This window comes from Drosophila montana, unplaced genomic scaffold, assembly GCF_035044405.1.
Source record: "Drosophila montana isolate Dmon_TW-CO22-7 unplaced genomic scaffold, ASM3504440v1 contig_402_1, whole genome shotgun sequence".
In the NCBI taxonomy this organism is placed as follows: domain Eukaryota; kingdom Metazoa; phylum Arthropoda; class Insecta; order Diptera; family Drosophilidae; genus Drosophila; species Drosophila montana.
The window spans coordinates 5,246,759-5,269,461 of record NW_026998739.1 but is presented as its reverse complement, the minus strand read 5'-3'; the positions used below and the strand labels follow the sequence as shown (position 1 = coordinate 5,269,461).

Genomic DNA, 22,703 nt, shown 5'->3' with positions numbered 1-22,703 from the left:
AAATATGCAAATGTTATGCAACGTCTGGAATTTTTGCACATATAATTACCTATTTTATTGCCATATGAATAATTAATGCAACAAAGTTCCATTGCCATCCCGTTGTCTTCCCGGTTAGCAGCATCAAATACTCACACGACTTTCAATTATCTAAATATGATTAATCGTTAATCGAACAACGATTAAATTAGTGCTGACGGCCAAAACAACTGTTAAATAGTAGCATGTTTATAGCATTTATAGATTCTTATTATTTTTTTTTTTTTTGTGAAATTTAAGTTGAGTACAAAATAATAGTTCTAAAAATAGTTTAAAATTATTGAGAATTAGCTAACAGAACACATTTATCTATTGCTGAGTATGTCAAAGGTAAGGTTTAATTTTAAATGTTAATGTAATGTTAACGCAACTAACAGCGTCAGTCAGTTAACAGGTAAATGCTATTAGACAAAAGTCTGACAGTTACCCAGTTAATTACTCTACATTTGTATATATATGTTTTTAAGTTTCCTTCTTTCGGCTGGCGATAGTGAATTTGTAAATTATGAAATCAATCTACACGTAATTGAACATCTACCACTAAATTGTTGTGTTTCATAATATGGATAGTTACATCAAAGACAGAGACAATACATAGAACCAAGTGGAAAGTGAAAATGAACTCTTCTACATAAGACACACACATACACATTCAGTTTTTGGAAAGTAAGAAATACATACATATATTCTATTGCGTATAAATTGAACTTTGCAGGTGTTCAATCTACAGGTATTCAGTTGAATGAACGTTAAAAATGTTAGAAAAAGTGTAGAAAGAATGCTTTTCGACACACTTATATACAATTTTTTTTTTTACATTTTTTTTTTTTTTTAATGTTTCTTATATGTACGTAGATTTGTTAAATATGTATTTGATTTTAGTTTAATTGTATTTGGTTTAGTTTTAGATCATGTTTAGTTTGATTTGTTTGTTAAACTTGGCTTAAAGCGTTTCTTATTGCTTATCTATGAGAAGGAACATAGTACAATATTATTATGCATTTATGTAATTTCTTTTAGTTACAGCTTAAAGACTAAACAACATTTTAAACAAGTCACTAAATGAGTTCGTATATGGTTTTTTTTGTTGGTTTGGATTGCAATACGTTTGGAATACTAACATTGTGTTGTAAATAAGCGTTAACAACTACCTATGTGTAGTAGCTATATAAACTATGTATGTATTATGTATTTATGTATATTATGTATAATTTCGCTTGCATATTTGTATTTTTAAGTTGTGTCAACTAATTGCGAAGAGCTATGGAGAAAAAGAACATCGAGTTTCTTAGAACGGGGATAGCCTTGGGTTCGAGTGTCATAAGTAAATACATATGTATGTTAAGGTTTTAGTTTAGTATCACACTAGTAGAGATAATGCGAAGAAGCCTGAGCTCTATACTGCTTCGGTGTTAGCTTTATCAATTTAGGATTGAAGGCCCCCAATGCTGCCTCATTTGTCGACGAGGCTGCCGGCGGAACGGTGTGCGAGCGAAAGCGCGAACGCAGGAAATTTTGCATGGACCGCAGGCGAATGATAGGCGCACAGGGCGATTGTCGTAGCGTATTATGGTTGAGGGCCCAATAGATGACCGGGCTAATAGCCGAATAAAAGTAGCCTGTTAGGAATATATGCAAAGTATAAAAAACAAAATGATTGATTATTTTTGCTGCAAATAATGTACATATGTATGTATATTTGTATGATTGTATATACATATACAGTTATTGCTTATTGTGGCGTTTTCAGTGTTACCCCTTCATTATTCATTTTATATTTCGATTTCAACAGTCTGGCCACCTTTTTGACTTGAATTCAATATGTACTTATTTTTTATTGTTCAATAAATGTAATTTGTGTCGCAAATAATTTGTATTTTTTTTGTAAACAATTTATCACTAACAATTTAAAATTTCGAATCGCTTCCATAGGCGTCGGTGGAAATAAGATCCAGTTCGTATTAGTGAATTATTTCCATCCTAATAAGAGTGGTAAAAATTATGTATAGACCATAGACAGCCAACGTGAAAATCCCTACCGAGCGTCGGGCGTTAAAATTCAACAACGGTGTCCACAGTAGCGTGGTTAAGAGGCCAGAAATCAATAATAAAAATTCATTTGCCCCATAAGATCCATTTACAGTATTCATTTCAGTACTATGGCCTAAACAAATCTTGATGAAAAGCACAATGCCGGTGCTCAGAAGAACGTTGAAAAAATGGCTGCTGCATACGCCATTTTCTCATACCCCTGCAGAGCCATTGACATTATCGCCAAAAGATCGCTCAGAGAGTTAGCGATGGATATTACAGCAGGAAATTTTAACAAATGGCCAAGAACGCCCGTTAACAACGATATTTCGGTGGAGCACTGAAACATCAGAAACATGGATACAGTCAGATTCATAATTGTAAACATCCAGTGATATGATGGCGGGGCTGGTATTCGAATGAAAAAACACAGCACTGTTACCACCAGGGAGTAAAGTCCGTATTTGACGTCATTTGGTACGTTATAATACCAGAGATTCGATTTATCAATGAATAAGGAAAATTTGTATGCAATTGAGCAGCTTACTCCAGCCATTCTTGTCCAGCTCGTAATCCACCAAGGGTATATAAATGACACTTAAAAATACACCAGGGGCCCGAAAAATAGAGAAGGCGCGCATGGTAGCCAGGGGACAGTCATTTAATGGGCCCGATTGCAGAGAAGAACTCCCTAAAGAGACGGTGATTTTTGCTTCGGATCCTGATGTAATTAGCATTATGACTGATCAAACCTGATTGTTGTTACACGTGTGCTTGGGGTTCAGGTCATACAAGTGAAATACACTGGAGAGGAAGTCAAATGGACTGATGTAGCAGACCAATCCCCCAATAAACATGCTTACAAATATTGCCGAAGACAGGCTATTGGCAAATATGGATGTATTATCAGCCCATATATGAGAAAACAGATCTGGTAGTGTGTTGCCAAGTGCCATGATCGTCACGCCAGCCAGATGCTCGTTCATATGAAGCACTCGGGAAACGACCTTCAATGCTGGAGTGTAATAATAATGCGCCACATGTCCCAGCAAGAGCAGCAATTCGAAACATAGAATCAGGAAAAGGGTCACATAGATGTGCTCTTCGAATATGTTTCTACATTTCAAATCGCATGCCAATAAATGCGTATACGGCACGAAGTTCGTGCCATGTATGCAGTTATTTGCTTTTCTCACAAACTCGCACCTTTGGTCATACAGAAAATCCACCATAGCAAAAAAATTGACTTTTGAACAAAACTCGTCGAATTCTTAATGCAAAGCGTTTGGCTCATATATTTCGGCCATAATCCAAAATATAGAGGTAAGAATATTGAACTTGAATTGTGTTTATTTTAACTTGTGTTATGTGTCGTTCAAATTAAATATCCAAAGCATAAATACATCCAGAAAATAAAAAGATCATCTGATTTTTTTTTTGAAAACAACTAATTTCCAAGTTAGTTAATACATTTTTAAATTGTGGCCGAAATTGGTTCAAATACATATGTACAAGAGGAAATTAACCGGCATCGCCCTGTTCAAATGAGTCATTCGGTCCGATTTCATCCGAAATTGTTTGTTCAAACTTCATGCAATTATAAAGCGGTCCCCGCTGCACATGCACAATTTATATAATTATAACCAATTGATTACAAACAAAATTGTACTAAAAACCTCAATCTGTATTATCCACTGGGATATTAAATCGTTCACTGTTCACATCCATCGTTCCTGCCCAATCGGCTGCTCTCAACGATAACATTAATTTGGCTTATATATATAAGTGTTTACAGCCCAGATTTAACTGCACAAAGAAACACTGTTTCAATTTATTAAAAAAAATATTTGTTTCTATTTCAAATGAGCAATGGTGGAATATACGTAACCAGCTAGAAATATATGCATGAAACAAAAAAAAACAATGGTTTGAAGAAAATAGCTAAACATGGCAGCGTTTCAATGTAGCCCCTTTTTATACGCTGAACTAATTGAAAATGTGTAAAAAGGGTATAATGTATTTGTGCAAATGTATGTAACAGGCAGAAAGAAGCATCTCCGACCCCATAAAGTATATATATTCTTGATCAGCATCAACAGCCGATTCGATCTGGCCATGTCCGTCCCTCCCTATGTATGGACGCAAGGATATCAGTACCTATAAGAGCTAGAGACTTCACAAACTTGTCATGTAGCTTCTTGATTGGTATATATATATATATCATGTAGCTTTATATCTTTTTATTCTTGGGATAATTTTAAATGCCAATCAAATGTCACACAGCGTAAATAATAACAGCTATATTTTCAAGTCTGGCCAGTTTTTCGATTACATATGTGTTTACATTTGTTGAATTAGTGTAGTATACATGCTTATGCAACTAAAAATTTGTCAACTTACAATTTTTTAACTTATTGCATGGGAACTCTTAAGATGAGCATCCAAATTGTATGGGTGGATGATTCCCATTTTAATAAGAATGCTAAATATGATGTACAGACCATAGATGGACATGGAGAAAATCCCCACCGAGCGACGGGCATTAAAATTCAACACCGATGTCCATAAAAGCGTCGATAGGAGACCTAATATCAATAGGACAAATGCATTTTCCCCATATGCTCCAATCATACAATCCATTGAAGTACTAAGCCCAAAAAGTATCTTTACGCAAAAAACACTGCCTGCACCCAGAAGAATTTTAAAGAATGGACCCCCAATGGCTGCTGCATATGCCATTTTTTCATACCCCTGCAGAGCCATTGATGTATTTGTTACAAGATTAACTATGGAGTTGGCGAGGCATGTTACAGTGGAACCCATAAAATCAGCTGGAACTTTTAACATAAATCCAAGGACCCCCGTTATCAACGTTATTTCGGTGGAGCACTGAAACATCAGAAAAATTGATCCAGTCAGGTTCATAAATGTAAACATCCAGTGATATAACGGTGGGGCACTGGTGTTTGAGTGGAAAAACACAAATATGGCTACGGGCACTGTTACCACCAGGGAGTAAAGGCCGTATTTTACGTCCTTTGGTACATTATAATACCAAAGCTTCGATTTATCCCTAAATACCATAGACTTGCCCATTGTGATTGTAACCGCTGGGTTAAGGAAAATTTGTATGCAATTGAGCAGCTTACTCCAGCCATTCTTGTCCAGCTCGTAATCCACCAAGGGTATATAAATGGCACTTAAAAATACACCAGGAGCCCGAATAATATAGAAGGCGCGAAGTAACATGGTAGCCTGGCGCCATTCATTCAGTTTTATGGGCTGGATTGCAGAGAAGAATTCCCTAAAGAGACGGTGATTCTTGCTTCGGGCCCTGAGGTAATGTATATTGCGATTGGCCTCCATGTCAATTGTGACGCGTTCGCTTCCGACTTTTGTCAGAAAGCTGAAAGTTCGATCACGTGGATTCGTCGTTTTGCGCTGCAATATAGGTACGCGATCATCCTGGGAAAGGAAGTCAAATTTTTTTTGTAATGTTTCGCGCCTTTCTTTAACATCTTCTGACTGTGGCAATTCGTACAGTGCGTTGATTTCGCGTGCCAAAGCTACGAAAAGCGAGTAGATGTTAGCCAAGTACAGTAACATTTCAGAAAACCCGCTACTCACCTCTTAGGGTACGTTTCATGATATACAGATCGACCACGTTGACAATTATGTATATGACGTACACCGCCACCAGTAGGATACACTCAGCGAGCGAAACCATATCGTCATTGATTATAATAACCTCAAGCAGCATCGCGCCAAAGATAAAGAAGACTAGATCGCGTACGGTATCATATGCACTCATTTTAAATGGACTGATATAGCATATAAATCCCCCCGTGAACATAGTTACAAATAATGCCGAAGAAACGCAACTGGCGAACACGGGTGTATCTTCAAAAACAGCAAACATATTGGCAAACACTTCTGGAAGTGTGTTGCCAAGTGCCATGATCGTCACGCCAGCCAGATGATCGTTCATATGAAGCATTCGGGAAACGACCTTCAATGCTGGAGTGTAATAATAATGCGCCACATGGCCCAGCAAGAGCAGCAATTCGAAACATAGAATCAGGAAAAGGGTCCCATAGGTGTGCTCCTCGAATATGTTTCTACATTTCAAATCGCATGCCAATAAATGCATATATGGCAAGAAGTTCATGCCATGTATGCAGTTATTTGCATTTCTCACAAACTCGCATCTTTGGTCATACGGAAAATCCATCACAGCAAAGCAATTGACTTTTGACCAAAACTCGTCGAATTCATTATCCAAAATGTTTGGTTTATACATGTTGGCCATGATCTTAAGTATATAGGTAAGTATATTAAACTTGAACTGTGTTTTTATTTTAACATGTGTTGTGTTCCGTTCAAAATTTAATTTTAAAATCAATCAAGAAATAAATTAAAAAGAGCACCTGATTTTTTTTTTCGAAAATTACGAATTATCCAGTTTAGTTCATAAAGCTTTAAATTGTGGCCGAAATTAGTTGATGTACATATTTACATTGCTTTCAGGATACCTTCTGGAAGTCACTGACCATGCCCAGCTATGAGAGTAGCTTGCCGGACAGGCTATAAATTTTCACCACCAGGTCGGTGCATTCCCATCACTATCTCTTTATCCTATCTACTTAATCTCTATATATAAAACTGTTTGTCCTGACTGACTGACTGACTGACTGACTGACTGACTGACTGACTGATTGGTGATCAACGCACAGCCCAAACCTTAAGAGCTAGGAAGCTGAAATTTTCACTGTAGTTACCTTATGTGATGTAGGTGCACGTTAAGACGGGGTTTCGGGAAATTCCACCCGCAAGTGTGGAAAAATCGCGAAAAACGTTTGTATGTAACTTTTTTGTTTACCATCCGATCGGCCCCAAACTTATTTTCAAAGATCTTTGTTCAAATTCATTTGAGGGGTGTTTCGCACTTTTCGGAAAACCCATTCCTCCTTGGTGGAAATGGAGGTCAAAGATTTGGTGGGTGACGTTTCGCGCTCAAATTCATTTCCAGTGATCTATATGAAAAATCATTTGAGACGTGTTTCTCACTTTTCGCAGAATTCAAACTTCTTCGGGGGGAATGCGATTTAAAGATTTTTTTGGGCGGCGTTTTAAGTTGAGTGCGATTTGCTTCAAACTTATTTTTAAAGCTCTTCATAAGAACTTAATAAGTACGTATTTCAGCGATTTGGAAAATTCCACCCGCAACAGTGGTAAATTGGCGGAAAAAGGTTGTATGAAAGTTTTTTGTTTACCATCCGATCGGCCCCAAATTCATATTTAAAGATCTATGTTTAAATTCATTTAAGGGGTGTTTCACACTTTTTGAAAAATCCATTCCTCCTTGGTGGAAATGGAGGTCAAAGATTTGGTGGGTGACGTTTCGCACTCAAATTCATTTCCAGAGATCTATTAGAAAAATCATTTGAGACGTGTTTCACACTTTTCGCAGAATTCAAACTTCTTCGTGGGGAATGCGATTTAAAGATTTTTTGTGCGAAGTTTTAAGTTGTGTCCGATTTGCTTCAAACTTATTTTCAAAGCTCTCAATAAGAACTTAATGAATACGTATTTCGACGATTTGGAAAATTCCACCCGTAACAGTGGTAAATTGGCGGAAATCGGTTGTATGAAAGTTTTTTGTTTACCATCCGATCGGCCCCAAACTCATTTTCAAAGATCTATATTCAAATTCATTTGAGGGGTGTTTCACACTTTTCGGAAAACCCATTCCTCCTTGGTGGAAATGGAGGTCAAAGATTTGGTGGGTGACGTTTCGCGCTCAAATTCATTTCCAGTGATCTATATGAAAAATCATTTGAGACGTGTTTCTCACTTTTCGCAGAATTCAAACTTCTTCGGGGGGAATGCGATTTAAAGATTTTTTGGGCGGCGTTTTAAGTTGAGTCCGATTTGCTTCAAACTTATTTTTAAAGCTCTTCATAAGAACTTAATAAGTACGTATTTCAGCGATTTGGAAAATTCCACCCGCAACAGTGGTAAATTGGCGGAAAAAGGTTGTATGAAAGTTTTTTGTTTACCATCCGATCGGCCCCAAATTCATATTTAAAGATCTATGTTTAAATTCATTTAAGGGGTGTTTCACACTTTTTGAAAAATCCATCCCTCCTTGGTGCAAATGGGGGTCGAAGATTTGGTGGATGACGTTTTGTGTTCAAATTTATTTCCAAAGATCTATAAGACAAATCATTAGAGACGTGTTTCACATTTCTCGCAAAATCTAAACTCCTTCGGTGGAAAATTCATTTTTAAGATTTTTTTGGTGAATTTTAAGAGTTTTCCGATTTGCATAAAAGTTGTTTGATTCCCGTCCGATCAGTTTCAAAATCATTTTCAAAGCTTTTTTGATTTTATAACATACGTGCCACGGGCAAGGCCGGGTTATACCCGCTAGTACTCTATATATCTCTATATATAAAACTTTGTCCTGACTGACTGTCTGACTGACTGGTGATCAGCGCACAGCCCAAACCAAGCTGAAATCACTGCAGTTACCTTATGTGCACGTTTAGATGGGTTGTCGGGAAATTCCACCCGCATGTGTGGAAAAATCGCGAATAATCTTTGTATGAAACTTTTTTGCTTACCATACGACCGGCCTCAAACTTATTTTCAAATATCTTTGCTCAAATTCATTTAAGGGGTATATCCCACATTTCGTAGAACTCAAGCTTCATCGGTGGGAAATGCGCTTCAAAAATTTTTTGGCTAAGTTTTTAAGTTTTGTCCGATTTCCATTTTCATACTTTACATAAGAGCTTAATGAATACGTGTTTTAGTGATTTTGTAAATTCCACCCTAAACTGTGGAAATTTGGCGGAATATTTGAAACGTTTTTTTGTTTATTATCGGTGTTAAACTCTTTTTCAAAGATCTTTTAGAGAATCAATTTAATACGTTTTTTCGCCTAATTCATCGCTCTTGTGTGGACAGTGCGGGTCAAAGGTTTATTAAGCGGAAGTTTATTTTTCGGCTTCAAGATTCTCACTTTATTCGATAGTTCGCCTAGAACCGGGTAATTCCAGCTAGTCTACTATAAATTTATTTTCTTTTTAACAACTTTCTTTTTTCCTATTTACTGCATTTTTTTTAATAATATAATAATTTAAAGTCTGCAAATTTTTTCCAATCTACTTACTATTCTGTCTGTCCTAATAATAATGCTTTCCCTTATAATATTAATTCCTCTAGTTCTACACTTGCTCCTATTATTATTCATTCCTCTCTCCTCTCGGCCATAAACTTTTTTAAATCTTCTTACTATCCTGGGCCTGACAATACTCCTAGAAGTCTACTCATGTAGATCTTCCCTTCTTCGTCCATTGCTAAAGCTTTTTTATCTATTCCTTGAATCCTCTGTCTTTCCATCTCTTTGGAAGGAATCTTATATGATTCTGATTTACAAAATTACAGGGCCATTGCAAAACTGTCCGCTAACCCTAAATTATTTGAAAAATAATCACATCGAATTTGCAGCATTTCTGCAAATCAGTTTTCTCACCTGATCAACATGGATTCGTAAAGAATCGGTCAACTACGATCAATCTGCTTGGAATTACTTGCTTGGTAAATGATGCTTTCCTTTCTAAAATGCAATCTGATGTCATTTACACTGACTTCAGTAAGGCGTTTGACTCTGTGCACCATGACATTTTACTTTTTAAACTTGACCGAATAGGTTTCCCTCCAGTCTCTTTTGCTTTGGATTTCTTCTTATTTAAAAGGTAGGATCCAAAGAGTAGTGCTGAGGCTGACTATTTATTTATTTATTTATTTTTATTATTTTATTTATTTTTATACACTAATACCCTGCATCCCTCTCGTCGACAAGAGGATTTTAACGCTATGCAACTTTGGTGTTCGGCCAATCACTTGCATCTTAGTTGTTCAAATAGTGTGCTTATTATCCTCAGTCGTACCACACCTTATCTTGTCAGTTATACAATCGACAATACTCCATTGCAACGTATACTAATCTGCTTCAATCTTCATAAAGCAACCATAAAGAGTTTAACAATCCTTTAATAACCAAACTAATATACATCTTGTTCGCCCTATCCTTGAATACTGTTCTTGCATCTGGTCTCCCCAGCATAACAATAGCTAGGATCATATTGAATCACTTTGGGGACCCCAATCTTTGGTTGCCATCCTATTTCCCTCCAGCAGGCTTCTTCTTCTTGATCTTCCGTCGTTACCAAACCATAGGACAATTCTCGGTGTTGTCTTCCTACATAAGTTGATTGTTGGCGATACAGATCTTTCTTATATGTTGGGGTGTCTTCAATTCTCTGTTCCGTCTAGACCTACCAGGAATTATCGCCCCTTATTCCTACCTACGTGCACAACAAAGCAAAACCTTCTTGCTTTCTTTTTTCCTATTTATTATATTTTCTTTAATCAAATAGGGAATTAAGAATATTTTTCATTTTTTCTTAGGAATACCATTTTCTCTACTAACACTTTCCTTCTTAGCTGTAAAGGCTATGCTATTAGAAAATTTTGTATTATAATTAAGGCTTTTAGATTTGAATCATTTTTTTGTTTCTTATGTATTTAATAATTAGGACAACACTCGTTTTTGTCGACCATTAATAAAAAAATAAAAGAGGAAATTAACCGGCATCGCCCTGTTCGGTAATTCGGTCCAATTTCATCCGACAAACTTCAAACTTCATGCAATTATAAAGCGGTCCCCGCTGCACATGCACAATTTATATATAGCCAATTGATTACAAACAAAATTGTACTAAAAACCCTAAGCTGTATTATCCACTGGGATATTAAATCGTTCACTGTTCACATCCATCGTCCCTGCCCAATCGGCTGCTCTCAACGATAACATTAATTTGGCTTATATATATAAGTGTTTACAGCCCAGATTTAACAGAACGAAGAAAGACTGTTTCAATTTATTAAAAAAAAAATGTTCTTTTCTATTTCAAATGAGCAATGGTGGAATATACGTAACAAGCTAGAAATATATGCATGAAACAAAAAAAAAAACAGTGGTTTGAAGAAAATACCTAAACATGACAGCGTTTCAATGTAGCCCCGTTTTATACCCTGAACCCATTGAAAATGGGTAAAAATGGTATAATGTATTTGTGCAAAGGCAGAAGGAAGCATCTCCGACCCCATAAAGAGTATATATTCTTGATCAGCAGCAGATCAACAGCCGATTCGATCTGGCCATGTCCGTCCCTCCCTATGTATGGACGCAAGGATATCAGTACCTATGAGCTAGAGACCTGCAATTTGGAACGTAGGTCCTCCTAGTGAAGGTCCCCCGCGCAGTACGAGCTTGTTTCCGATAGTCGATAACTTGCCCCGTTTCCAAGTAATCAATAAAAATCGCTGTCGAAATCCTGTTTCTTGAGCAAATATCTTAGGTTTTGAGAGCTAGAGTCACAAACTTGTCATGTAGCTTCTTGATTGTTATATATATATATATATCATGTAGCTTTATATCTTTTTATTCTTGGGATAATTTTAAATGCCAATCAAATGTCACACAGCGTAAATAATAACAGCTATATTTTCAAGTCTGGCCAGTTTTTCGATTACATATGTGTTTACATTTGTTGAATTAGTGTAGTATACATGCTTATGCAACTAAACATTTGTCAACTTACAATTTTTTAACTTATTGCATGGGAACTCTTAAGATGAGCATCCAAATTGTATGGGTGGATGATTCCCATTTTAATAAGAATGCTAAATATGATGTACAGACCATAGATGGACATGGAGAAAATCCCCACCGAGCGACGGGCATTAAAATTCAACACCGATGTCCATAAAAGCGTCGATAGGAGACCTAATATCAATAGGACAAATGCATTTTCCCCATATGCTCCAATCATACAATCCATTGAAGTACTAAGCCCAAAAAGTATCTTTACGCAAAAAACACTGCCTGCACCCAGAAGAATTGTAAAGAATGGACTCCCAATGGCTGCTGCATATGCCATTTTTTCATACCCCTGCAGAGCCATTGATGTATTTGTTACAAGATTAACTATGGAGTTGGCGAGGCATGTTACAGTGGCACCCATAAAATCAGCTGGAACTTTTAACATAAATCCAAGGACCCCCGTTATCAACGTTATTTCGGTGGAGCACTGAAACATCAGAAAAATTGATCCAGTCAGGTTCATAAATGTAAACATCCAGTGATATAACGGTGGGGCACTGGTGTTTGAGTGGAAAAACACAAATATGGCTACGGGCACTGTTACCACCAGGGAGTAAAGGCCGTATTTTACGTCCTTTGGTACGTTATAATACCAAAGCTTCGATTTATCCCTAAATACCATAGACTTGCCCATTGTGATTGTAACCGCTGGGTTAAGGAAAATTTGTATGCAATTGAGCAGCTTACTCCAGCCATTCTTGTCCAGCTCGTAATCCACCAAGGGTATATAAATGGCACTTAAGAACACACCAGGGGCCCGAACAATATAGAAGACGCGAAGAAAATTGGTAGCCTGGCGCCATTCATTCAATTTTATGGGCTGGATTGCAGAGAAGAATTCCCTAAAGAGACGGTGATTCTTGCTTCGGGCCCTGAGGTAATGTATATTGCGATTGGCCTCCATGTCAATTGTGACGCGTTCGCTTCCGACTTTTGTCGTAAAGCTGAAAGTTCGATCACGTGGATTCGTCGTTTTGCGCTGCAATATAGGTACGCGATCATCCTGGGAAAGGAAGTCATATTTTTTTTGTAGTGTTTCGCGCCTTTCTTTAACATCTTCTGACTGTGGCAATTCGTACAGTGCGTTGATTTCGCGTGCCAAAGCTACGAAAAGCAAATAGATGTTAGCCAAGTACAGCAACATTTCAGAAAACCCGCTACTCACCTCTTAGGGTACGTTTCATGATATACAGATCGACCACGTTGACAATTATATATATGACGTACACCGCCACCAGTAGGATACACTCAGCGAGCGAAACCATATCGTCATTGATTATAATAACCTCAAGCAGCATCGCGCCAAAGATAAAGAAGACTAGATCGCGTACGGTATCATATGCACTCATTTTAAATGGACTGATATAGCATACCAATCCCCCCGTGAACATAGTTACAAATAATGCCGAAGAAAGGCAATTGGCGAACACGGGTGTATCTTCAAAAACAGCAAACATATTGGCAAACACTTCTGGAAGTGTGTTGCCAAGTGCCATGATCGTCACGCCAGCCAGATGCTCGTTCATATGAAGCACTCGGGAAACGACCTTCAATGCTGGAGTGTAATAATAATGCGCCACATGGCCCAGCAAGAGCAGCAATTCGAAACATAGAATCAGGAAAAGGGTCACATAGATGTGCTCCTCGAATATGTTTCTACATTTAAAATCGCATGCCAATAAATGCATATATGGCAAGAAGTTCATGCCATGTATGCAGTTATTTGCATTTCTCACAAACTCGCATCTTTGGTCATACGGAAAATCCATCACAGCAAAGCAATTGACTTTTGACCAAAACTCGTCGAATTCATTATCCAAAATGTTTGGTTTATACATGTTGGCCATGATCTTAAGTATATAGGTAAGTATATTAAACTTGAACTGTGTTTTTATTTTAACATGTGTTGTGTTCCGTTGAAAATTTAATTTTAAAATCATACCTAGAGCAAAAATAAATTAAAAAGAGCACCTGATTTTTTTTTCGAAAATTACGAATTATCCAGTTTAGTTCATATTGCTTTTACATTACATTGCTTTCAGGATACCTTCCGGAAGTCACTGACCATGCCCAGCTATGAGAGTAGCTTGCCGGACAGGCTATAAATTTCCACCACCAGGTCGGTGCATTCCCATCACTATCTCTTTATCCTATCTACTTAATCTCTATATATAAAACTGTTTGTCCTGACTGACTGACTGACTGACTGACTGACTGACTGACTGACTGACTGACTGATTGGTGATCAACGCACAGCCCAAACCTTAAGAGCTAGGAAGCTGAAATTTTCACTGTAGTTACCTTATGTGATGTAGGTGCACGTTAAGACGGGGTTTCGGGAAATTCCACCCGCAAGTGTGGAAAAATCGCGAAAAACGTTTGTATGTAACTTTTTTGTTTACCATCCGATCGGCCCCAAACTTATTTTCAAAGATCTTTGTTCAAATTCATTTGAGGGGTGTTTCGCACTTTTCGGAAAACCCATTCCTCCTTGGTGGAAATGGAGGTCAAAGATTTGGTGGGTGACGTTTCGCACTCAAATTCATTTCCAGAGATCTATTAGAAAAATCATTTGAGACGTGTTTCACACTTTTCGCAGAATTCAAACTTCTTCGTGGGGAATGCGATTTAAAGATTTTTTGTGCGAAGTTTTAAGTTGTGTCCGATTTGCTTCAAACTTATTTTCAAAGCTCTCAATAAGAACTTAATGAATACGTATTTCGACGATTTGGAAAATTCCACCCGTAACAGTGGTAAATTGGCGGAAATCGGTTGTATGAAAGTTTTTTGTTTACCATCCGATCGGCCCCAAACTCATTTTCAAAGATCTATATTCAAATTCATTTGAGGGGTGTTTCACACTTTTCGGAAAACCCATTCCTCCTTGGTGGAAATGGAGGTCAAAGATTTGGTGGGTGACGTTTCGCACTCAAATTCATTTCCAGAGATCTATTAGAAAAATCATTTGAGACGTGTTTCACACTTTTCTCAGAATCCAAACTTTTTCGGGTTAAATGCGATTTAAAGATTTTTTGGACGAAGTTTTAAGTTGTGTCCGATTTGCTGCAAACTTATTTTCAAAGCTCTTCATAAGAACTTAATAAGTACGTATTTCAGCGATTTGGGAAATTCCACCCGCAACAGTGGTAAATTGGCGGAAAACGGTTGTATAAAAGTTTTTTATTTACGATCCGATCGGCCCCAAACTTATTTTCAAAGACCTTTGTTCAAATTCATTTGAGGGGGGTTGTACACTTTTCGAAAAATCCGTTCCTTCTTGATGGAAATGGAGGTCAAAGATTTGGTGGGTGACGTTTCGCGCTCAAATTCATTTCCAAAGATCTATAAGAAAAATCATTTGAGATGTGTTTCACATTTTTTGCAAAATCTAAACTTCTTCGGTGGAAAATGCATTTCAAAGATATTTTGGGTGAATTTTAAGTTTTGTCCCGTCCGATCAGTTTCAAAATCATTTTCAAAGCTTTTTGAAAACATTTATTTTACAACATACGTGCCAGGGGCAAGGCCGGTTTATACCCTCTAGTACTCTATATATCTCTATATATAAAAATTTGTCCTGACTGACTGGATGGTGATCAGCGCAACGAATATTGAATATGCAGATAGCGCCACCTATGAGTCAGGATCAGCGGTGCAAGTTAGGAAAAAGTGGAAATGGGGAGAGTGGTTTTCATATTATGTTAAGAAATTGGAAATGGCGAATGTTCCACTATCCCATGTTAATATTTTTCGTTTAGCCGAACTTTGCTAATAGCACCCCTTTTTATTCTGTTCGTCAGTTAAGACAGTTGCGCTCGCGAGAGCAAGTGCGAAAAAACTTTTAATCGCGCCGTCTATATTGTTGCCGCCCATATAAGTACCAGATAATGGAAAAATAAATTTTTTTTTTTAAAATACTGAAAAAGTGCCAAGCCCAAAGAGTGGTAAGTTGGCCAAGGTTTTTTTTGGGTCTTAGAAAGATTGGCACTCCTGTCTAATTACAGGATTGGCCCCTAGTACGAGCTCCAAATAGTATGAGTTCAGAACGTAGTACGAGATGAAAAATAAGTACTAGACTAACGCCCGCTACCCGCCTAAATTTAGCACGAGGCTAAGTTAAGAACCAGTCGAATATAGTGAAGACTAAATTGCTGCCGAAAAAAAAAATTATTAAAAATCATTGAATTCGCCTAAGATGCTTGCGAACCCCCGATCAGATGTTTCCGCCGGAGATTAATTAATGCGCTCCCAGCATTAAGTTGAATTCGCCGTAAAGTGGAGCTTCAGGAAGAGACCATTGTCGCGGCAATATCGCAAAATCAGTACTACTCCGCACCTTAGCAGCAAATGTCGGCGGTGAAGCTGCTGATATTTCGGAATTTCGTCTTAAGTGTAATAATTCTATTGGCTGAGTCAATTTAGTAGCACGGTGTATAAGACAAATTTCATTTTTATTCAACTCAAATTTTTTCTTGTGTCTCGAAAATACTAGTGTAACAGCCAGAAATCACTGTATCATGATTGTCATGGGCATTATTGAAATCACATAGGCGAATCACGCAAAAAACTTTCAAAAGTGTCTTAAATTTAACAATTTTATTATCTCCAAAAAAAAAGCCACATGTAAATTTTCAATCGGTCCGTACTTCCTCAATTTTTTTTCTTCTCCGTTTTTTTTCTCTTTGTTGTGATGATCGCCATGTTGATCAAGAGAGAAACTTCTTGAAGAGTGAAAAAAAAAATATTTAAGAGAGTAACTAGAGCGAGAGAAAAGATAGCTGAGCCACATAGGACCAGAGCTTTTTTTATTTTTTCTTTTGGTGCCTTTTGTGCAATTTATTTTTTTTCAGCAAGTCGTCGCCGTACATCAACGCAAGCGCTTTTGGAGATGGATGGCATGTACGTAAGTGATATCATTATTTATTCTAAATTAAAGACTCTTTAATGAAGGCAAAGTGAGACTAAATTAAAAAAGAAAAAAAAAAGGAAAAAAAAGACAAAAAAAAAGGGAAAAGGAAAAAAAAAATTTAGCACAGAGTACGTTTAAGTGATATTCTTAGTTCTCTTGAATTTGATGTGAGGTCTAGTAGGAACAATGAAATCTTGTGTTATAATAAATAAGTTAGAGTGGAATTTTAACATGTGCTAATTTGTTATCCATGTGGAGCCATGCGTCGCCGAAGTATTAAAGTAGTGTAACCTTGTTGTTTACGGGTTCACCGACCAATTGTCTGGTCAAGCGGCCCTGGTGATCATGGTAGGGTGGGCAACAGCTCTAGCATTAACATCAGCACAGCATCTCAACAACAACATCAGCCACTAACCTTTTTTTGTCCCTGATCTGTCATTTTCTCAATATTTCCTCTTTCATTCAACTACAATCGAACTTCTCATCGGCACGCGAATTTATATGTAATTATGCATACATGCGAGTAGGTAGTAAAGTGATACCATATAGAACCCACCCCAGCCGACGTCATAGAGCCGGAACCAGCGCGTGCATCGCTAACAACTACACGTCCATCAACTCGCTAACATACGAGATATGTTACAGAGTTCTTTTGGATTCTAAACTCTTCATACAGTTACCATCGTTAACGAGGCAAAGGTGTACTTGGATTCATTAAACGTTGGTCTTAAAAGTGTTTAACGATCCTTTAATAACCAAACTCCTCGATTTCTCTTGTTCGCCCTATCCTTGAATACTGTTCTTGCATCTGGTCTCCGTAGTATAACAATAGCTAGGATCATATTGAATCTTCCTACATAAGTTGATTGTTGGCGATATAGATTCTTCTTATCTGTGAGGGCTTCTTCAATTCTATGTTCCGTCTAGACCTACCAGGAATTATCGCTCTTTATTCCTTCCTACGTGCACAACAGACTATGCTATGCATAATTCTTTTCGTATATTACGCACACATTACAATAGTGTACAGTACAATAGTAAAGTGAGAAAATATCTAGAAAAACGTTTTTATTAAACTTTTCTTTGTTCACACTTTTTTGTAAATCCATCACTCCTTTGTGGAAATTTTTTTTTTTTTTTTTGTAGTGGTCGACAAAACGAGTGTCTTCCTAATTATTCAATACATTTACAATTATGAAAATTAAATGCTAAATGCCTAGATAGAGAACACAAACTTCTAATAGCATCACCGACCGATGGAGGTGTTTTATTTGCCAGTCCGGCCAGCTGTGCCCCTTTTCACAGCTTATTTTGTCAGTGACGCTATTACATCTAAGAAGAAGGGTGTAAGTAGGAAAAAGTGTTCTTAAGTAAAATTAAAAATAATCTTAATTTGCTATATTATTTAAGAATATACCATAAATAGGAGAAAAGAAAGTAAGAAGATTGTTAATAAAGTAAAGGAATGTATGCTAGATATACAGAGTGTTAAGTAGATAGGATAAAGAGATAGTATTGGGAAAGTAATGGGAAATCACCGACCCGGTGGGGGAAAATTTACAGCCTGTCCGGCAAGCTATGCCCCTGCTCATAGCTGGGAATGTTCAGTGACTTCCCGAAGGTATCCTGAAAGCAACGATTTTATTAGGGGTAGAGAAAGTTCGGTAGAGAAAACGTGATGCAAACTATTGTAATTTTTACATAGCACGCGAAAAGGATTGTGCATAGCGCAGTCTGTTGTGCACGTCGATAGGAATAAGGGGCGGTAATTTCTGGTTGGTCTAGCCGGAACAGAGAATTGAAGACGCCCTAGCAGAAAAGGAGAATCTATATCGCCAACAACCAACTTATGTAGAAAGACAACACCGAGAATTGTCCTACGGTTGGTTAACGACGGAAGATTAAGAAGAAGCAGCCTGCTGGAATAGGATGGCAACCGAAGATTAGAGTCCCAATTTTAACCTCGTAAGGCAAAAAGCAGAAATTGCTTCTGAACAGATTCAATACGATCCTGGCTATTGTTATACTGCGGAGACCAGATGCAAGAGCAGTATTCAAGGATAGGACGAACAAGCGAGATGTACAGAAGTTTCGTTATAAAAGGATCGTTAAACTCTTTAGACCATTGTTTAATGAATCCAAGTACACCTTTTGTGAAGATTGAAGCAGAGTTTAGAATCAAAAAGAACGCCTAAATCCTTAACTGTTAGTATACGTTGCAATGGAGTATTGTCGATTGTATAACTGACAAGATAAGGTGTAGTACGATTAAATGTCATAAACATACACTTTGAACAATTCAGATGCAATTGATTGGCCGAACACCAAAGTTGCATAGCGTTCAAATCGTCTTGAAGACGAGAATGATGTAGGGGATTAGTGTATGATAGAATAAGTTTCACGTCGTCCGCATACATGAGTACACGGGCATGGGATATAACAGAGGGGAGATAATTTATAAAAAGAGTAAAGAGTAAAGGTACAAGATGACTACCTAGAGGAACACCAGAAGTAACGTGAACCTGTTTAGAGGTAGTCAGCCTCAGCATTACTCTTTGGGTCCTACCTTTTAAATAAAAACTAATCCAAAGCAAAAGAGACGGAGGGAAACCTATTCGGTCAAGTTTAAAAAGTAAAATGTCATGGTGCACAGAGTCAAATGCCTTACTGAAGTCAGTGTAAATGACATCAGTTTGCATTTTCGAAAGGAAAGCATCGTTTACCACGGAAGTAAACTCAAGCAGATTGGTCGTAGTTGACCGATTCTTTACGAATCTATGTTGAACAGTGGAAACAACTGATTTGCAGAAATGCTGCAAATTCGAAGTGATTATTTTTTCAAATAATTTAGGAATAGCGGACAGTTTTGCAATGCCCCTGTAATTTTGTATATCAGACTTTCCACCTTTCTTGTGGAGAGAAATGATATAAGATTCTTTCCAAAGAGATGGAAAGACAGAAGATTCAAGGGATAGATTAAAAAGCTTTAGCAATGGATAAACAAGGGAAGAACTACATTCCTTGAGTAGACAACTAGGAATATTGTCAGGCCCAGGAGAGAAAGAAGATTTTAAAGAATTTGAAGCTAAAAGGAGAGAGGAATGGGAAATAATAGGAGGAGGTATAGAACTAGAGGAAGTAATAGTATAAGAGAAAAAATTATTATTAGGACAGACTGAAGAGTAAGTTGATTGAAAAAAATTAGCAAAGAGGTTAGCAGAATCAGAGTCATTGTCAGCTTTATCCATCCCGAGAGAAAAAGAGATTGGCAAACTTGAAGATTTCCGCTTCAAGTTTACAAAATTGTAAAACTGTCTCGGATTTAGAGCATTGAAATTCAGAAGAAAGAAGTTCGACTTGGCTATGGAATATTTAGCCAAGTCTGTACACGAACCAGACTTATTAAACTTTTTAAGATTTTATATTTTTTAGATTTGATAATCTGGGAGTAAACCAAGGTGGCTTTGAAGAAGTAGTCGAAGGAATTGACTTGGGAATACACATATCTAAGAGGGAGTTTAGGGTGTTATAAAAAAATTTAATAGCAATATTCATGTCAACCGAGTCATATAAGAAAGAACAATCGGTTGCATAAATAAGCTGATTCAGCAATGCATAATTACCTTTGCGAAAGCAACGGCGGGGCTTATTGGCTGATGAGCACGAAATGAGAGGATTACAATTGAACATTGCAACCTCTAAAGTAGGATGATATACATCCTCAGGAAGAGATAAAGGAGGGGACCTAGACACATTAGAAATAAGGTAGTCGTTAACAAATACAAGATCAAGTGTTCTATAACAGCTATATTTTCAAGTCTGGCCAGTTTTTCAACTGCATATGTGTTTACATTATAATTATAATAATAAATAATTTTTTTTTAATCAACTGCATGGGAATCGGCGAGAAAGGCATCCGTATTGTATGGGTGGATTATTTGAAATCTAACAAGCGTGCTAAATATAATGAACAGACCATAGATGGACATGGAGAAAAGTCCCACCGAGCGACGGGCATGAAAATTCAACACCGATGTCCAAAGCAGCGTCGATAGCAGACCTAATATCAACAGGACAAATGCATTTTCCCCATATGCTCCAATCAAAGCATTCATTGAAGTACTACGGCCTAAATAAATCTTTACGGCAAACATACTGCCTGTACCAAGCAGAATTTTAAAGAATGGACCCCCAATGGCTGCTGCATACGCCATTTTCTCATACCCCTGCAGAGTCATAGACATTATCGTTACAAGATCAATCAAGGAGATGGCGATGGATATCACAGTGGCACCCATAAAATCATTAGGTACTTTTAACATATGGCCAAGGACCTCCGTTATTACAGTTATTTCGGTGGAGCACTGAAACATCAGAAAAATGGATCCAGTAAGATTGGGAACTGTAAACATCCAGTGATATGACGGCGGGGCACTTGTATTCGAATGAACAAACACAGCTATGGCTATGGGCACTGTTACCACCAGGGAGTAAAGTCCGTATTTTACGTCATTTGGTACGTTATAATACCAAAGCTTCGATTTTTCCCTAAATACCATGGCCTTGCCCATTGTGATTGTAACCGCTGGGTTAAGGAAAATTTGTATGCAATTAAGCAGCTTACTCCAGCCATTCTTGTCCAGCTCGTAATCCACCAAGGGTATATAAATGGCACTTAAAAACACACCAGGAGCCCGAACTATATAGAAGGCGCGATGTAACATGGTAGCCTGGCGCCATTCATTTAATTTTATGGGCTGGATTGCAGAGAAGAATTCCGTAAAGAGACGGTGATTCTTGTTTCGGGCCATGGGGTAATATGTATTGCGCTTGGCCTCCATGTCAATACTGACACGTTCCATTCCGACTTTTGTCATAAAGCTGAAAGTTCGATCACATGGATACGTCGTTTTGCGCTGCAATAAAGTTACGCGATCATCCTCAGAAAGGACGTCATATTTTTTTTGTAGTGTCTCGCGCCTTTCTTTAACCTCTTCTGACTGTGGCAATTCGTACAGTGCGTTGATTTCGCGTGCCAAAGCTACGAAAAGCAAATAGATGTTAGCCAAGTACAGCAACATTTCAGAAAACGCGCAACTTACCTTTTACGGCACGTTTCATAATATACACATCGACCACGGTGACAACTATGTATATGACGTACACCGCCACCAGAAGGATACACTCAGCGAGCGAAACCGTCTCATCACTGATTATAATAAGCTCAAGCAGCATCACGCCAAAGATAGAGAAGACTAGATCGCGTACGGTATCATATGCATTCATTTTAAATGGACTCATATAGCATACCAATCCCCCCGCGAACATAGTTACAAATAATGCCGAAGAAAGGCAATTGGCGAACATGGGTGTATCGTCATTAATAGTCCACAATAGTGCAAACAGATCTGGTAGTGTGTTGCCAAGTACCATGATCGTCACGCCAGCCAGATGCTCGTTCATGTGAAGCATTCGGGAAACGACCTTCAACGCCGGAGTGTAATAATTATGCGCCACATTGCTCATGCAGATTAACAACTCAAAGGAAAAAAGCAGGAAGGCTGTCACATAGACCATCTCTTCAAAATGGTTTTCACATTTTAAATCGCATGCCAACAATTGCATATACGGCACGAAATTCGTGCCTTGTATGCAGTTATTTGCACTTCTCACAAACTTGCATCTTTGGTCATACGCAAAGTCCACGACAGCATAACAATTGACATTTGACCAAAACTCGTCGAATTCTCTATCCAAAACGTTTCCTGTATGCATGTTGGCCATGATCTTAAGTATATAGGTATGTATATTGAACTTGAACTGTGTTTGTGTAAACTTTGTGTTGCGTTCAAAATATAATTTCAACTGAATATGTTTGACTTCAAAATTCTGTTCGAACAGAAAAAAAACAGAAAGAGCACCTGATTGGTTTTTCGAAAATAATAATAATAAATAATACATTTTTAGGATAGTTTATTTATTATAAAA

The 22,703-nt window shown here is 37.5% G+C and overlaps 4 protein-coding genes, 1 long non-coding RNA gene and 1 pseudogene across 10 annotated transcripts in view; 1 reads left to right on the top strand and 5 right to left on the bottom strand.

Moving 5' to 3' along the window:
- The window catches only part of LOC135439445 (alpha-2A adrenergic receptor), a 32,379-nt gene that overhangs the window by 415 nt on the left and 9,261 nt on the right, over nt 1–22,703 (bottom strand). For all 4 annotated transcript variants that reach the window (XM_064698180.1, XM_064698181.1, XM_064698182.1 and 1 more), the window contains exon 5: nt 50–1,658. In XM_064698180.1, coding sequence (XP_064554250.1) covers nt 1,405–1,658 — 254 coding nt within the window. In that variant the 3' untranslated portion in view covers nt 50–1,404. The remainder of the gene's footprint in view (nt 1–49; nt 1,659–22,703) is intronic.
- LOC135438920 (mitochondrial sodium/calcium exchanger protein-like) lies at nt 1,845–3,663 on the bottom strand (annotated as a pseudogene).
- On the bottom strand, nt 4,356–6,469 carry LOC135439444 (putative sodium/calcium exchanger 7). The gene is made up of 2 exons (XM_064698179.1): nt 5,698–6,469; nt 4,356–5,636 (listed from the first exon to the last, which is right to left on the bottom strand). The coding sequence occupies exons 1-2, from the start codon at nt 6,377–6,379 to the stop codon at nt 4,477–4,479; spliced, it is 1,842 nt and encodes a 613-aa protein (XP_064554249.1). The 5' UTR covers nt 6,380–6,469; the 3' UTR covers nt 4,356–4,476.
- On the bottom strand, nt 11,630–13,728 carry LOC135439443 (putative sodium/calcium exchanger 7). Of its 2 annotated transcripts, XM_064698178.1 has the most exons (3): nt 13,624–13,668; nt 12,972–13,593; nt 11,630–12,910 (listed from the first exon to the last, which is right to left on the bottom strand). In XM_064698178.1, the coding sequence occupies exons 1-3, from the start codon at nt 13,651–13,653 to the stop codon at nt 11,751–11,753; spliced, it is 1,812 nt and encodes a 603-aa protein (XP_064554248.1). In that variant the 5' UTR covers nt 13,654–13,668; the 3' UTR covers nt 11,630–11,750. The 2 variants fall into 2 exon arrangements, with proteins under 2 accessions (XP_064554248.1, XP_064554247.1); XM_064698177.1 differs by having other exon boundaries at nt 12,972–13,728.
- On the top strand, nt 13,532–16,710 carry LOC135439458 (uncharacterized). Its single transcript, XR_010438057.1, has 3 exons — nt 13,532–13,669; nt 13,849–13,925; nt 16,657–16,710. It is a non-coding gene; the product is annotated as an uncharacterized LOC135439458 (long non-coding RNA).
- LOC135439442 (putative sodium/calcium exchanger 7) lies at nt 20,496–22,590 on the bottom strand. 2 transcript variants are annotated; one of them, XM_064698175.1, is made up of 3 exons: nt 22,026–22,590; nt 21,818–21,970; nt 20,496–21,756 (listed from the first exon to the last, which is right to left on the bottom strand). In XM_064698175.1, the coding sequence occupies exons 2-3, from the start codon at nt 21,948–21,950 to the stop codon at nt 20,597–20,599; spliced, it is 1,293 nt and encodes a 430-aa protein (XP_064554245.1). In that variant the 5' UTR covers nt 21,951–21,970; nt 22,026–22,590; the 3' UTR covers nt 20,496–20,596. The 2 variants fall into 2 exon arrangements, with proteins under 2 accessions (XP_064554245.1, XP_064554244.1); XM_064698174.1 differs by having other exon boundaries at nt 21,818–22,590.